The sequence below is a fragment of the Battus philenor genome, unplaced genomic scaffold, assembly GCF_028537555.1.
Source record: "Battus philenor isolate CCGP_79_NKW_IND1 unplaced genomic scaffold, ilBatPhil1.0.hap1 SCAF_24, whole genome shotgun sequence".
NCBI classification, from domain to species: domain Eukaryota; kingdom Metazoa; phylum Arthropoda; class Insecta; order Lepidoptera; family Papilionidae; genus Battus; species Battus philenor.
Window position 1 is genome coordinate 2,773,806 of NW_027181687.1, and position 15,978 is coordinate 2,789,783.

At 36.8% G+C, this 15,978-nt stretch overlaps 2 protein-coding genes across 2 annotated transcripts in view; one reads left to right on the forward strand and one right to left on the reverse strand.

The window, feature by feature from the left end:
• mim (missing-in-metastasis) overlaps positions 1 to 15,978 on the forward strand; it is a 282,563-nt gene that overhangs the window by 233,044 nt on the left and 33,541 nt on the right. Inside the window, exons 4-5 of the mRNA XM_068768030.1 lie at positions 12,518 to 12,602; positions 15,286 to 15,505. Coding sequence (XP_068624131.1) covers positions 12,518 to 12,602; positions 15,286 to 15,505 — 305 coding nt within the window. The remainder of the gene's footprint in view (positions 1 to 12,517; positions 12,603 to 15,285; positions 15,506 to 15,978) is intronic.
• On the reverse strand, positions 1,477 to 10,411 carry LOC137924713 (phenoloxidase-activating enzyme-like). The gene is made up of 8 exons (XM_068768130.1): positions 10,307 to 10,411; positions 8,445 to 8,602; positions 6,448 to 6,611; positions 5,086 to 5,247; positions 4,256 to 4,432; positions 3,627 to 3,826; positions 2,428 to 2,579; positions 1,477 to 1,809 (listed from the first exon to the last, which is right to left on the reverse strand). The coding sequence occupies exons 1-8, from the start codon at positions 10,371 to 10,373 to the stop codon at positions 1,555 to 1,557; spliced, it is 1,335 nt and encodes a 444-aa protein (XP_068624231.1). The 5' UTR covers positions 10,374 to 10,411; the 3' UTR covers positions 1,477 to 1,554.

Here is a 15,978-nt window from a genome sequence, read left to right on the forward strand (position 1 = left end):
AGATTTATTTAATTGAATCTATATAGAAGCATGACTTTTTTTATACAGAATAATTATATATATAAAAACTTTACAAGGGTGAATGTATAGCGCATTTGCAATTAATGTATGAAACACCCTATCAACAAGTCAATGGTTTTAAAATAATAAATTACGTAATGATTATACAGTAATAAGATGCGATTACTATCCGTCTGTGCAGACTTTATTGCTAGCAGGCAGTCTATTTTCTTTCAATTTAAAAAAATAAATAAATCAACATATTTGTTGTTCATGAACATATCTCTTTATTCAAGATTGGAAATAGGTGTAAAAGCTTTCAAGTATTATACTAACAACGAAGCTATATATTCATCTTTTAAGTTCTTATATATATAAGAAATCAAACTGCAAAAGTTTAAAAACATATTTATATCTTTAAAGTCATCAGTTATTAAATAAATATGACGTGAATACAAATAAAATTCTCTATGTTCAATTTTAACGTAGGCAGTGAATGAAAACATTTAAAATTATTACAGATATCATTAAAGAATAACTTGCTCTATTAAATGTTTAGAAATGAAGATTGATACGTAATCGCCAATCATTTAAATGTAATACACCAATTAAAAATAAATTAAATTCCATTTGTAGTAGATTCAGTTTAATTAATTGTTAAAAGTTAATTGATTTTTTCATTAAGATAATACATAAATAATCCCCACTCGTAAAGACGTACGTAATAAACTCTTTTAAATTAATTTATTAGCTCAGGTAAACAGTCATTTCCTTAATTAGGTTTATGATATATTTTATTCGTCGGATAGATTAGACAATGCGCCTTCAACCACTTTTGTAATGAAGTAAAATTGACAGATGTTATTAGAGGATGCCGACATTTGTTCAGTTGTTAACTCTATAATTTATTTGGTTCCACCAGCGATGGTTGCAAAAGTTTTATAATAAAACACAAAATTTAACATAAAACTTAGAGTGCCATAATTATAAGTGCATACAGCTATACTGAATTATTGGTTCTAAAGTCTGAAGCGCGCCTAACTACATAAAAGATAGATGACCTTTTTAGTTATCGCAAAGAGCTGGAAGCAGGCCGCTTCCTAGAAATCTATAAGGTGCCTATGTCGAGTAATAGACGACGTATGGCTTGAATAATGAAATAATAACAGGTTTTCGTTTTGGTAAAAAAATGCACTTGCACTGACATCTAGTCTTTGAATAGAGCCTGTCTCAAAAGACATCGATAAGAAGAACTGTTGCTATTGGAGTGTAAGGGAAAGCTAATCAGGGACAAGTCTAGTTCGTGTAGCGCCCGTGTGCAATGAAACCCTGGAGCCCCCTACTCCCACCCCCTCCCCCCTCCCTCGGCTATAACTATTAACTTTGCCGTCGTAACCAGAAAGTTTTTTCATATTCCAACAAGCTATTTTATATGTAGGTATAGTAGTAGTTTTCTTATAAATAAATAAAATATAATTAAGTATTAAATCATCGATTTTATTTTACACAATGTTTGATACAATTAATTAAAAAGATATGAACCAGTGGAAAGTATTATCTGTTGGTCTGTTCGCGTATCCATTTTAGGTAGTTGTAAACGCTGGTATAGATGCCGGGGACGCCGCTCTGGGCGCACTGCCTGGGCCCGAAGCTGACCAGGCCGATCACCTCGTAGACGAAGTTCCTCTGATACATCAGCGGTCCACCCGAATCCCCCAGGCATGAATCTTTACCCGCCTGACCGCCGGCGCATATTTGACCATCCGTTAATTTTCTCAAGAATCGGTTGCTATATACTGTGGCGCATTCCTGTCGAAAATTAATAACTGTGTTTATAATTATTATTATTCTTTACTGACAAAATAGACTATTCGTAGAAGGTACAGTCCGTAATAAACCACGTGGACTGAATGCATATATGTGTTTGTTAAATATAGATGTAATGAAATATGTTTTTGTAAAATTGTATAAAAAATATCACTAGAAACATATTATGTTTCCAATCATGACATAAACGGAAAACAACCTGCAACAAATTCAGTCACGTTTTTGTTTTGTGATCACTTACTCAAAAGTTCTTAATCTATTAGTTGAAGCTTTTCATTCCCAATCTGTATGATCGTTTTAAATTCTTTACACCCAATAGACAACCTTGTAAATGTCTGAAGTCTGAAGTATGCATGCGGCTACCAATCGGTGATTTTAAAAAAATATGGGGGAGGCCTAAGACAAACAGCGGACCCTCTATGGCAAAAATGATGATGAAACGAAAAGCCGTGTTCTTATTGTCCAATTTAAGTAAACCAGAAAGCATGGACGGATGTATGTTTTTGTCAATTAACTTTGCCAAGGTTTTGCTGCATTTGCTTAACGCAAAAAGTCTGGTATGTGTATGAACTAGTAATAAAGAATGAAAATATTACTTACTGCAAACGGCACTAGGGGCATGCTCACGTGGCGTTTCACGTCACTACTCTTGGAGTTCTCGGTGGCGCCCCATCCGGCAACATATACGATCGTTCCCTCGTCGGCTTCCATTGTAATGTCGGACGACGGCAGACAAATGGGACGAACAAAATCTGAGCAAAATTATATTATTAAGTGTGTATTATTTTAGTCACGTTCACGTAAATACTATGTAAATTCGGATTGGTCAGTCTTGCTCGTATTGGACATGACGCCAACTTAGATCAGCTTGGCCAGACTGGATTTACCACGAGCACTCAGATCCCTCAGAGAAAAGGATGCAAGAGAGTCCGTCCTCAAATTCTTCAGGAAAATTGCACAATATGTAATTAATGGGAATAAAACATAGCTAAACATAAAATATTGTAAGTCTTATTATATATTTAATCTTATTAAGATAGATTTATTGAAATTAATATAAAAATTTTAAAATTGATGTACATGAGAAAAATAAATAAACTAAATAAAGCTGTGATACTGCAATAGAAAATACAATTGAAGTGTTTGAGGATGGATGAAAGGAATGGAATGATCGAGAAAGGAAGATGGAATTATGGAATGATAGAAGGAAGAAAAAAAATATTGTGAACTATGGAAGACGAGGACGAAAATAAAAAATTCATGTGAAAAATAGTTAAGGAATAAAAAACCCTGTTCCCAACAAAATAGGGGTGGAAGGAAAAAAAATATCATGTAAACAACCAGCTGATTGGCAAGTTAAAGTGGTAGTAGGCAGACCACATAGCTCTCGAAACGGAGGGATGCTGGAGTCTTGAAGTTCTGGAACAAAGACTGGCAAGCGTAGAGTATGATGTCCGCAGCGCAACCTTTCATCATTTTAGCCGTATGATGGAAGTCCACTGTTTGACAAAGAGGTCCATCAGTTTTTCAATAGGACCAGTTGGAAGCGACCAGCATTCAGCGTCTTCCGATCTTAACAAGATCATCTGCCTCGCCTTCTGGGACGATGTTCTACGATGCGCTTAGCAATTCATGGTCTCCACGAATAAACAAACCATAAGGTCCCAACCAATCGTTCTATGCGCTATGTGGTCTGCCCACTTCTAATTCAATTTGTCAATCTGCCGACGCTTCTCATTCCTGATAAGTTCCTGAATATAATATCTATTGTAGTCCAGATTGTATTTTTAATTAGTTACCTGAATACGTCGCCATCTTGCTTAACCTAATCAAGGCTATATCATTTTCCAGTGTATCTGGATCGAACTGAGGATGCACAATTATGCTCTCTATCGGTATTGAGATTGCGCCTGTTGTGCAGTCAAAGCCGCCGCCTTCGACCAGCATACAGTCCGGTCCAGGGTTCGTGATGTTGTGTTCACCCAGTCGTACATTAATTCTATGGAAAATAAGTGATTAATTGTGTGAAATTGTGATCGAAGAAACTTGTCCTTATACATAGGTATACCTTACATAACACGTGTAAAGATTCATTGATTTGCTATCATTTATTCATACATCTGTTTTATCAACATATTTGTTAACAAAAAGCTTTAAACATTTGACAAGTGATCTATAAGTTCAACCGCTTTAGGCTTTTAAACTTGTAACGAATGTCTCTGTACGTATAGTATATATAAACTTGTCCTAAATTGATTTGACGGTTTATTTTTCAAGACTACCTGTAATTTTAACTTTTTTAAACTTAGAACAACTAAAAGTAATTCTAAGTTAGTGTTTGAATCAAATGGAATCATATTAAATTTATATCTATGGTATAGTATAATGTTTAATAGTACTGACGAGACTGTTTATTCAAAATACTTACGGTGTTACCGAATCGATAACGCGCTTATCGAGACAGTGGGCGGCAGTCAAAACATATCTCCCGCTGATGAGGGTACCACCGCAAAGTAGTTCGATACGTGATCCACTCTGATACTCGATTATAGCTAACCAAGGGTATTGTGATACTGATGCTTCGTTACCTCCTGGAACAATATTACTATCGTAAAATTTTAAAATTTTTATGCTTGTGACGCCGATCGTATTAGATAGAAGCGTTGCTGTAGCTTCTCCGAAGCTGAAGCCAGGCAATAGTCTATCAAGGCGAGGTTATCGAAGAGTGACAGCCCAAGCCCAAGGGTTCGCTCGTGGGAATCTTTGGGCGTTATGGAGCGTCCGCCGAAGCGATGTGAGAGGTCGGCAGCTTCCAGGTCCGGTAAAATAGGTTCTCGAGTAGCAACCTTCTAGATGGACCGATGATATACCAGTGGACTGAGTCAAGGTCGCGAGGTGTCACTGGATGTCAAGAGCGGTAACCGTGACGATCTTTACCGGAGGCCTATGCCTTGCAGTGAGGGTCCATCTGATGATGTGGAGCTCTCTACGGTGTATCTACCGGCTCCTGATCGCCACTTGAGAAATTTTCCACCTCAACGACCGTGGTTGCTCTAGACGCCACTTGAGACGAACATTCATTTTATTCGAGCTCCATTACTGACCCTTGTTTTTAAAGGATCTCTGATTAATGCTGTATAGGTGACTTTGATCCGAAAAACAATAACAGAAAACAACTTCGTCTAAATTACAAATTTAAAAATTCGTACAAAAAATTTCACGTCATGATTGTATTTCGAAACATGAACTGTAGAAGACTTGCCTATTATCCTAGTGGAGCTGTCGTCGTCGCGGCCACAACATTCAAACCGTGGATCGGGCGGAGACTCCGTGAGAGTACAGACCGGAAGTTCTGGTAACGGGTCTGGTATCCTCGGTAACGGTGGAACGCAGCAAAATTCTGGTTGCGAACCTGGACATCTGTGAAAAGCCAGTACTTATATACCACACCAACTAATATATATTTTTTGTCGGTGTCGTCACACTTCATTTTTTTATATGTGAATAAATGAAAATAAAACACAAGGTGTTGCTAAGTGCAAACGGCTCTACCAATTGTGCTATTATTTTTCATGTTTTTGTTAATCCACTACGAAGATAATGGTGAGACAAAATTGTGACGAAAATGTAACACTAAATCAACACTTCTTTTCGCATACGCACAGAGGAGTTGATTATTTGCGTTTCTGCCACTTAGACCTTCATAATTGGCGACTTGCTAACGCGAGTCACGGCCAACGCCAAAATAATCATCTTGTTGGCAGACGGGAGAAAGACAACGGCCAAAGTGCAACAGAACCATAACTTATGTTACTGTGTATAAATAACCATGTAACTTTTACAAAAGTGTTCCGTATGGAACAGTCATGCAGCTTAAATCACACAACAGTCTTTCATTACACTTAGGATAGAGATTCTTCTCTACTCACAAGGTTCTCAATCATCACACTTAGCAATCTTTAACTTTTATCTCTCGTGCAAACGATGGCCATTTAGACCGAAAGGTACCCAAGTGGTAAGGACGGTGGGGGTAGGACCCTCACTAGGTAGACCGATGATATAGTTAAGGTCGCGGGGGGGGGGGTCGGTAAACGCGGGCAGGGCCTAGACCAGTCATGGTAGCGATCTTTGGGGAAGAACTATGCCTTGTAGTTCGCGTCTACTGGCTGAAAAGAATCAGAAAAAGAATCTTTCACTTTATTTTCTTTCAGGTTCATTTTTACTTTTAACCATTAGTGAGGTTTTGTACATAAAAAGAATAAATTACTCTTTTCTTATAATATGTGATCTGAGAAGATACGGGCTCTTCTGTTAACCAAAATAATCCAAGTGGGGTTTTTATTCTTAACAACGTTATGAGCAACATTATTCAGAAAGTACTAAAAATCCTTTACAATGAGAGTTGGATTTTCTAACTAGTTTTCTCTTGATAAATTTATTGCATGATTATTTTTTAGCATTGAACGAAAGCGTAGTAGTAGTGTTCATATTTGCTTACGAAGATCTTGTTTTCGGTACCTACAGAATAAAACAAGTTTGTCTTTAAATCTACGTATGGAGATGTATGTGTCAATATTTCTATGCTTTTTTAAAGAATTTTAAAAGTGTTTGACTACACACCTTAGGCTTTGAATATACTTTAGCTCTGAATTATATATCGGTCTTTCGTAGAATGCCCGCAGAGATGGACATGCTCGAAGGCTAGTGCATTTTCCTTCCCTACCGTCGAGAGTGTAGCATCTTCTGGTTGGTACCACTGGAGTCTTTATCAGCGTACAGCATACCTGCAAACAATTCATTCAATTATGAACTAGTGTGTTTACTTTGCACAAATTGCACTTTAATAGAATTTAAACGTAGAACTTATACTACTTTAGTATTTATAGAATGATTTCACATGAAATTTATGTTGGTATGAAACATTTATGTTGATAATTATGTACTGCTTTTTTTTTATTTTTGCCAAAAAAAACTTAAGATTATTTGATATGGAACATAATACAAGAAACTACTAGGGTTTAAGGCTCAAGATCAACACGAGGGCAGTGATGAGAGATGTGCTCGTAGTTTTAAAACGAGATTGTATCAGAAAGGAGAAGATCCGGAGAAGAACCAAAGTATTTAATGGAATCAGGCATTACCTTGCGGAAGTCCATCCTAAGAAAAGGACCAATATTTAGCCACTTCTGCACATGCAATGGTAGTCGTGCAAGTGCTCTGTGTTTGGCACTAATCGGTGTAACATAACTCCTGAAGATGCCCCGTGGAAGGGTGAAACACCTGTTGAGTGATTTGACGGTGGCAGTTGTGTAATTCGCATTGTTTGCCGCATGCGCATTTATCAGCGGGCTGGCAGCCGGTGCACTTTGTTGCACGACTACCACTGCATGTGCGGAAGTGGCTAAATATTGGTCCTTTTCTTACTTAAGAACCAAATTCTCTGACGAAGCTCGAAGAGTTGCTAGTCTTAGTGCTCATGAAATTCATGACCGTTCGGAGCTCAAAGTTTTCGAGTGGCGACCACGGGCCGTTAAACGCGGCGTGATAGGAAGTCGCTGGTTGCGGGCGGCGCAATATCATCATCGTAGTGATCTTTGTGGGAGTCTATCGACGCCGAGTCACACGGTTCGTGGCCACGGCTTGGGAACCTTTCGACCTCAGCGGTTGTCTGTTACTCAAGCAATGTTCCTTGCTCCCTTTCACGTCAGACGAGCAGTTCTTTGAGATACGACGGTGATATTGGAATAAATGTGTGTAATAAAATAGAGTTGTATATACCATCTCAACTGTAGCAGGTGCATTCAGATATCCTCTTTCATTATTGTTATACATGTGGATAATATGAACAATTTTTCATAACATTTTAAAGTATATTTCTGCGACAAGTGCGATACAATACAGTTTGATGTTTTTATTTATTACTGTATTATATTTGTTAAATGTTATATACATATGTAAGTATGTTTGTATGTATGTTTTGTACACGTTAACTATACGTTATTTATACTTCTACCTATTCTATCTTCCTCTACTATAGTTATCTATAAGAGATTGATTGCCTCGTGCGATAAGACCGCCCATTGTACGTTTCTGTGTTTTATTATGAAACTATTTAAATGTATCCTATCATGTACAATACAGAAAAATAAATAAATTAATAAAGTAAAAATTTTCGTTTGATATGTAATAAATAAATACATTTAAAAAACTTTTAAGTTAAACGGTTTTTTGATACCCATATTGTGGTGGTTGTGGAAAAATATGTACCTATTCCGCCATATTGGAACGGCGTCCATATTGAATTTTAAATTTTGACATAATCATCGTATTTTACTAGTGTAGCCTTTTCATTTGATACCTATATTGAGGGGGTTAATGAAAAATACGTAATCCGCGATTTTGTATCGGCGGCTATCTTAGATTTATAATGTTATTCATTTTATTATATTGTATTCTCATCTAAATTAAATGTGTGTACCAAATTTAAGATCAATCTGACAACGGGAAGGTGCTTAAATTTCAATTTCTAATTTTGATCCAAATAAATTCCGTACGGGTCGAACTAAATAAAACCGTTTAAAAATAGTGGTCTTTATAACAATTCAAGTTTATCTTACACCTAATCTGTAGTTATTGAGCGAGCACAGTGAATCCTCTAGAATCTTCCTTTCGCTGTATGTTTTGTTCGGTTTGACTCGTAGAGTCCATAGTGCAGGGCATTCGTTTATATACACGCATCGTCCAATTCTGCCTGTTATTGTTTCGCACGGGATGTCTGAAAATACCAAAAAAATTGTGTTCATTATATTGACGACTTTTGAAATAGACTTATAATTAATCTGTTTATTCAATTTACAACTAATTAACTAATATAATGTGCTTACTACTAATACTGACTATGTAAACATCTAGATTTATTTCACCAAATAGTAGCTAAATTCGTTTTGTTATTTTATTACACTATAGTTTCTGTGGTATTGTGGTGGAGTTCAACAGGTTAGGTAGGCAATGTTAGAGACAACACCTAGCGAGCTGGAGCACAAAAATTAAAACGCTTGGATGAATGATAGTTTATTTTAAAAATCATCCGCCAACAACTTCAGATACACCAACGCCGTAATAAATTATTTGTCATGCGAATGAAATAATTTTTACTTATAATTTTCACCACTCATTTGTACATATTAAACATTGATTCAAAATTGATATAAGATAGTATTTAATTCCATATTCCTTCACAGCATTAAAGATTTCATACAAATTTACAAACTACAGCCGCGTGTCCTTAGTTTTTGCGCATGCGTAGACCGATGGATTGACACATAAACGAAAGCATTTTTACAACTGTGATTATTTCGCTACAATATTAATGGAATATTATAAAATTCTTTTGAAATTTTATGAGTAGGGTCTTTGTACAACAGTGGGGGACCGAATTGATGATGATGAATAATTAAAAAAACCCTAGATGTGTAGCTTTTGCTTGTTGGAAAGTTTTTTTTTTAATCTATCACATTTACTTTGCTACACAAAACCTTATCCGAATATATATAAATATATATATTTATTATATTCGGATTCGAATATAAATATAACATATTGCAAAGAGTGTTAACATAACAACTTTTATATTCTAGATATGAACAAGATAAGATAGCTTTTCATTAATATTTATCATCTGGCAGTGAAATAAGAATCACTATATACTATAATTCCCAAACGAAAAGCCTTTAAACAAACAAAAGAAGTCATTAATATATTAAGATTTTTTAGGCTGATTATATTGTCTGGCTTGACTTTAAGAGTAGAGACCGTCACCTGCACTTTTTAACTGTCACTGCCTCTTTAAAGCAATTAAAGCCTATCCTTCTTCTACTTTTCAGTCGATAGACGCTCATTGCACGGTATAGGCTTTACCCTGAGATCACTTCGATGACCGGTCTTCTACTGCTTGCATACAGCGACTTCTCGCAACCTTAACTATGTTTCGGTCTACCTAGCCGTGGACCTTCTTCTCTAGCCTGAACGTCTGCCGGTTTGTGGCCGTCACTTGTTAACCTTTCGGTCTCAACGACCATCGGTTGAACGAACAATGTGTTCCGCCCACCAACTTCTTCTTTTTTTTGAGTCGATAGATGTATAGTGCAGGAGTCGCGGCAGTTTAGGGTGGGGGCCCTAAACTCTTACTAGCTTCGGCAACTCTGAGGCGGAAGATGGTTCGACGTGGTCTCGAACCATCGTGATAGTACCACGACGGTTTTAGGGGTAGCGTGAACCATACACGCATACCCTGGATACACGCATACGCATATCCGGGATTGTAAGCCCTACCCAGGACCAACGGGGCTTAGGGACTAGGGTCCAATTTCGTTGGTGTACCGTTCATTGGGAGATTGGGAGACCTATCCTTACTAAATCTAAATATTCAGCAATAACAAAGGAATTTAGATGACAATGATTATAAAACAAAAAAACTTACGTCCATAAACGCTGCATATAGAAGTGATGAGTAAACCCAACGCAATTAGAAATCGATTTGATGTCATATTGCAACCACATCAGACTTCCAAACTCATCAACGATCAGCTTGCGACTGGACGAAAGGTATATTGTTGGCCTAATTAAAGCAAACGATTAATATCTATTCTTAGTTGTTGCTTAATTAACAAAATAAGAAAAGCCTTTAATTGACCGCTGCTGTGGTATTAAATAATATTACTTGTGGTTATCATGATATTATTTATAAATAAAAATATGTTGTTAGTCATGAACGGGATTCGTAACATGTCGTGAAACGTGGACCCTCACTGTGTCTCCTTGGCAAGTATATAGTGGCACTACTAGCTATGCAGAAATGAGTAAATCATGTACAAAAGGAACCAATTTAGCGCAGCACATTGTAAATTAAATTGGCAGTTGCCATGCCATGTAATACGCAAAACAGGTGGACGGCACCTTCTAGAATGAAGACCACGATACGGCAAGCCCAGCGAACTTCTACCAACAAGTTAGACAGATCTTGAAAAGGTCGTCATAAACCGCTGGATGCATTTCCAACCGGTCCTATTAGGAGTTATATATATATATGGTTATTTATTTATATGTATAATTCACAAATGAATGCTTACTTTACTATTTCGTTAAACTTTTCTCTACTTGAGGCCAACAACCGTGAAAGATTATTACGCGTTGAAGTTGCTAAATGAAACTTGCATATAAGTACGATTGAACTTATATTTGGTCGCAATTTAATTAATCGATGCAAATGTTTTGCGATTGTACACGCAACCAGAACTACTTTCGTTTGTATCACGCATGTACACATTTTTATTGCCTTTAAGAAAGGAAATTAAACTTAATAAGGTATCATTTATTGGTTTATGTAATAATTTTGTAATTATTTAAATAATTAAACATAAACTCGCATTTACCTCATCGCTATAAAGATTGATATTCGTATATCTCTATTTAAGATATTATATATGTTTATATTTCCCCTATTGTAACCTGTAACATGTATACTGTAAACTGAAAGGAATCGGAGAAATGGAATGAAACAGACGAAATGTGGAAAGTAAGAAAAAGAATGAAATAATTTAAAATGAATGGATGTAGAGTGCGAAAATAAAATAAGATGTGAAAAAAATTATTAAACAAAAAGAAATGACCCTGTCCTTCCACAAGATAGGGGAAAGAGGACCCTTTATAACGAGAGCCATAAAAAAAACCTTAAAGAGGTGTATGCTTAACACCTTTGTGTTCGAAAAGCTTTAAGGCTTTTGCACATATATCCACTTATTCTGTATAAAATGATCACTCGGAAATATATTATATTTATTAGTTGTCATCACGCCAATGACTTTCTGCCAGTATAAAGTTTACAGATATAAATAGCAAACAATAATTAATTTTAATATGTAGTAATCCGAATTTTAAAAACACTTTTCTTTACATATCATTACTAAAATTATTATTTCAAAAAGCATTGATTTTTGTATAGAACGTCATGGATTTCCCTGGACGCGGGCAACGGAAGACTTCTGGAGGAAGCCTATATACCTTAGTATGGGCGTCTATCAGCTTATATTTTGCCTATGAGCTGGTCATTCAACCTCTTTAGAGCTTTTACAGCTATAACTAATCTTCCGCTATATTCAGATTTCTTTATATTCTTCTGAAATAAATAAGGATTATAGTAAGAATAAATTGATGATGTGATTGGACTTATTTAGTAGTGGATAAATATAGATAGGGATGTCAAAAATAACATGTCATGTTGAATGATTCTATGTGGATAAAAATAACAACACCCGTTTTTAGTGAGTGACCGCCCGCTCCCTAACCGCGAACAGCGTGGGCGAACCGTGGTTGGATCCGGATCCCTCTTCGGCTCGCCCGTGGTCCGCGCTGCCGTACAAACCCAAAAGCACACTCCAGTAAAACAACCCGTCAAAGCTCTACCGCGAAGAGCCTTAACAACGTGCGAGCGTTCCGATGCGAACTAAAAGCTGGTAGGCGCCCCACCAGCTTTTAGTTTCTAGTTTAAATCTAGTTCACGGACCCTTCCGCTCCGTGATCTCAGTACCGATGAAGCTGTAAAGCCTTAGGGCTAACAGCATTAACATCTTCAGAAACAATAGGTAGGATAAAAGTATGAATAAATTTATTAATGAAGCGTATTTTGTTTCAGGAGCGACAAAGGAAATCGGCACGGCGCTCACAAGGGTGTGTCTACGACATCGCGCCATAGAAACCAGGATGAAGACGTTCATAAGGTAGGTTACAACTAGACTAGGCTAGAATTTTACATCTTTGCCGTTACAACTACAGTAGTAATTACGGAGTCATTAGTTCCTTATTTATAACAAGTGATTTCCAAATGCATTGAATTGTTTTCTTTTCTTATTTAAAATTTTAAAATGTATCGAATTTCTTTATCGCGTTCTCTCATTTTGATACAAAAAGAAATAAAATATTAAATTAAAATTTATTTACGAATTTGTTTCTTTTTAAAAATACAACTTTTGCAATGTCATTGAAACCAGACAGATACAAATAGCGTACGTAGCCAATGAAAAGAACTCTTAAAAAGGCTTTCCCCGAAGTAATATATATCCCTTTGCGGTCGATGCGACATTAGCAAGTCATCTTAAAAGTCGGTGTTGCCAGTCTGATAGCAAGTGTTATTAAGAGGAAAGGGAAGTTTTCCGAAATCAACAGAGTGGAGATCAGTAGAAAACTAACCACTATGCATGTATTATGTGGTGTTTTAAAATTAAATAATACTGTTGTTTATATCAGGGGTGGCTAAGCTCTTTGATAGTGCGAGCCATATTTCGAAATTCGATTTTTTTGGCGAGCCGCAATTAAATACAATTTAAAACACACATAATAATGTTTTTATGAAAAAAAAATATTTATTGCATTTTTAAAAGTTCAAAATATGTGTATTGAAGTTAGATATAATGGCACACGTGTATGACAGCACTCCTAATAATACTTAAGATGCCAGTTGATTAATTGTAATCGGTGTTTGGATTTTGCAAATTTTATGGTGGAATAATAATAATTATTATTCACACCAGTAATTTGTTTCAATTTCCCAGGAACTAATATAGGTAATGTAAATTTAAATATTGAAATAATTCGACAATCCATCGGAGCCAAAAGTATTCGTTCAAAGAGCCGCGTGTGGCTTGCGAGCCGCAGTTTGGCCACCCCTGGTATATATCATAAAATTTTGCCTTTATACAGGGTGGCCCATAAGTCCTTTGAAATGAAAAAAAATTATTAAAATAAAACTAATTACATTATGAATTAAATTTTTATTTACAATAAAAGCTTAAAAAACGGGAATTATTTTATGAAAATAACATCTTCTAAATGTAATCCGTTGCGATCACGGCACTCTTGCAAACGACGTCTAAAATTGTCGATGACTGCGCGGCACGTCACTGCTGAAATGCTTGTCATTTCTCTGCGGATGTTTTCTTTTAGAGCCTCAATTGACCGCGGGTTTGTGTCGTATACTTTAGCCTTAAGGTAGCCCCACAAAAAAAATCCATCGGGGTCAGATCTGGACTACGTGGAGGCCAGGAAATGCCTCCTCTCTTAGAGATCACTTTGCCAAGAAAAAGTTGACGGATAACGGGCATAGCAGTGTTAGAGGTGTGAGAAGTGGCCCCATCCTGTTGAAACCGCGTTCTGGCATTAAAGCCTGAAAAGTTTTGCAAAAACTCTTCGATCATAGCCACATATCGCTCCGACGTAACAGTAACTGCGCGCCCTCTGCCATCCTTAAATAAGTAAGGCCCTAGGATACCATGGGTTGACATAGCGGCCCAAACAGTCACTTTCGGACTATGTAAGGGCTTCTGATGCTTAAGTTTTGGATTGATGGGGCTCCAATAGCGGCAATTTTGTTTACTAACATGCCCGTTAAGATGGAAATGAGCCTCGTCAGAGAACATTATGTTATTGAAGGAAGTAAACCGATTCAACATTTCATTCGCATAATTTTGTCTTTGAATACCGTCCGTTTCCTTTAATTCTTGAACCAACTGAATTTTGTAAGGGTGCATATGTAAATCTTTCTTCAAAATCCGTTGTAACGATGTCCTGGATACATTTAATGCTCTGGCGCGCTTACGAGTTGACTGTGTCGGATTTTCGCGAATAGACTGTGTCACTGTGTCTATGTTTTGTTCCGTACGTGACGTCCTTGGGCGACCCAACCGCGGTTTATCTAACGTCGAACCGGTCTCCTCGAACTTAGCAATCCAGTTCTTAATCGTTTGAAGAGTTAGAGTGTCGTCAAAGTTGTGTAAAACTTTGTGTTTTCGAAATTTACGCCGCGCAACGGTTGCCGAATTGTCGTTTTTATAAAACTCGCGCACACAAAACGCACGGTCTGCTCCGGTAAAATGCTCCATCGCGACTAAATTCCCAGAAACCGAAGTTACTCCCATCGCTTCCCCTGCACCGCTCACGCGCGCCCTGTTCGTTTTATTCAAATTTTACTTTTCAAAGGACTTATGGGCCACCCTGTATTATAAATATATATTAAGAAACAACCGCCAGAATACCATTTTTTCTTAAATTAGTTTTCTGATATTTTTTCAAATCGCCTTTTTCTTCACCTTTACTTGAATCTTCTATTTGTTATAAATATTATTTGGAATGATTTTCACTATTCTTCATGTCTCTATCGACCCTTAGTACATATCGTCTCTTATATGAACTATATAATCGTTAGTAATATCACTTTCCTTACTACTGTCCATTATCTTCACAATTATTCCTAAACTCCTCTATTTTTTGGGGGAAAACTATTTTATTTCATGATGTATATAGTTATTATTATATACAATGTGGATCTAGCGGGTAGCTTTCGACCTGGTTCCGTATCTTTACTTTGGCCAAATGTATTTATGTCAACGTGTTTGTTTGTTCATGCAGTACGTTGATGGAGCGGTTGATCACGCCGCTGTCGGAGCGTACGGATGAGTGGCGGCGTGGATGCGCAGGCGCAACGGGCGCGTTGAGCCGCGAGCATGCACGGGAATGCAAGCGTGCACGTGCAGAGCTACGCCGCCGCGTGCAGGAAGCCCAGCGCCATGCACGCAAGGCTCGTCGTGCACCGCCCGACGCCAAGCGACGGGCTGACGTCTCCCTACAGGTTTCATTTATATTTCATATTTTTATTCAAATGGACATTTATACGTACATTTAGTTAATTATTTTTAATGAACTTTTATGTTATTAGTTATTCCGCGAATAAAATACCACTAAACCCTTAACTTATTTGCAATCAACCTCTATAAAGCTATCACTCTGAAATAACATTTTATGTCACATTCGTTATTTCTAATATATAAAATTCTAGTGTCACGGTGTTCGAACTTGAACTCCTCCGAAACGGCTTGACCGATTTTTACCAAATTTTACATGCGTATTCAGTATGTCTGAGAATCGGCTACTATTTATTTTCCATACCCCTAAGTGATAAGGGTGGTCCACCCCTAAATTTTTTATTTTTAATTTTTTAGACAATTTTTTTGGTTTTTATTTTATTATGATACAGCATACAAAAATACATACAAACCTAAATTTTCACCCTCTACGATCAACCCTTATCTTACATTTGTTAAT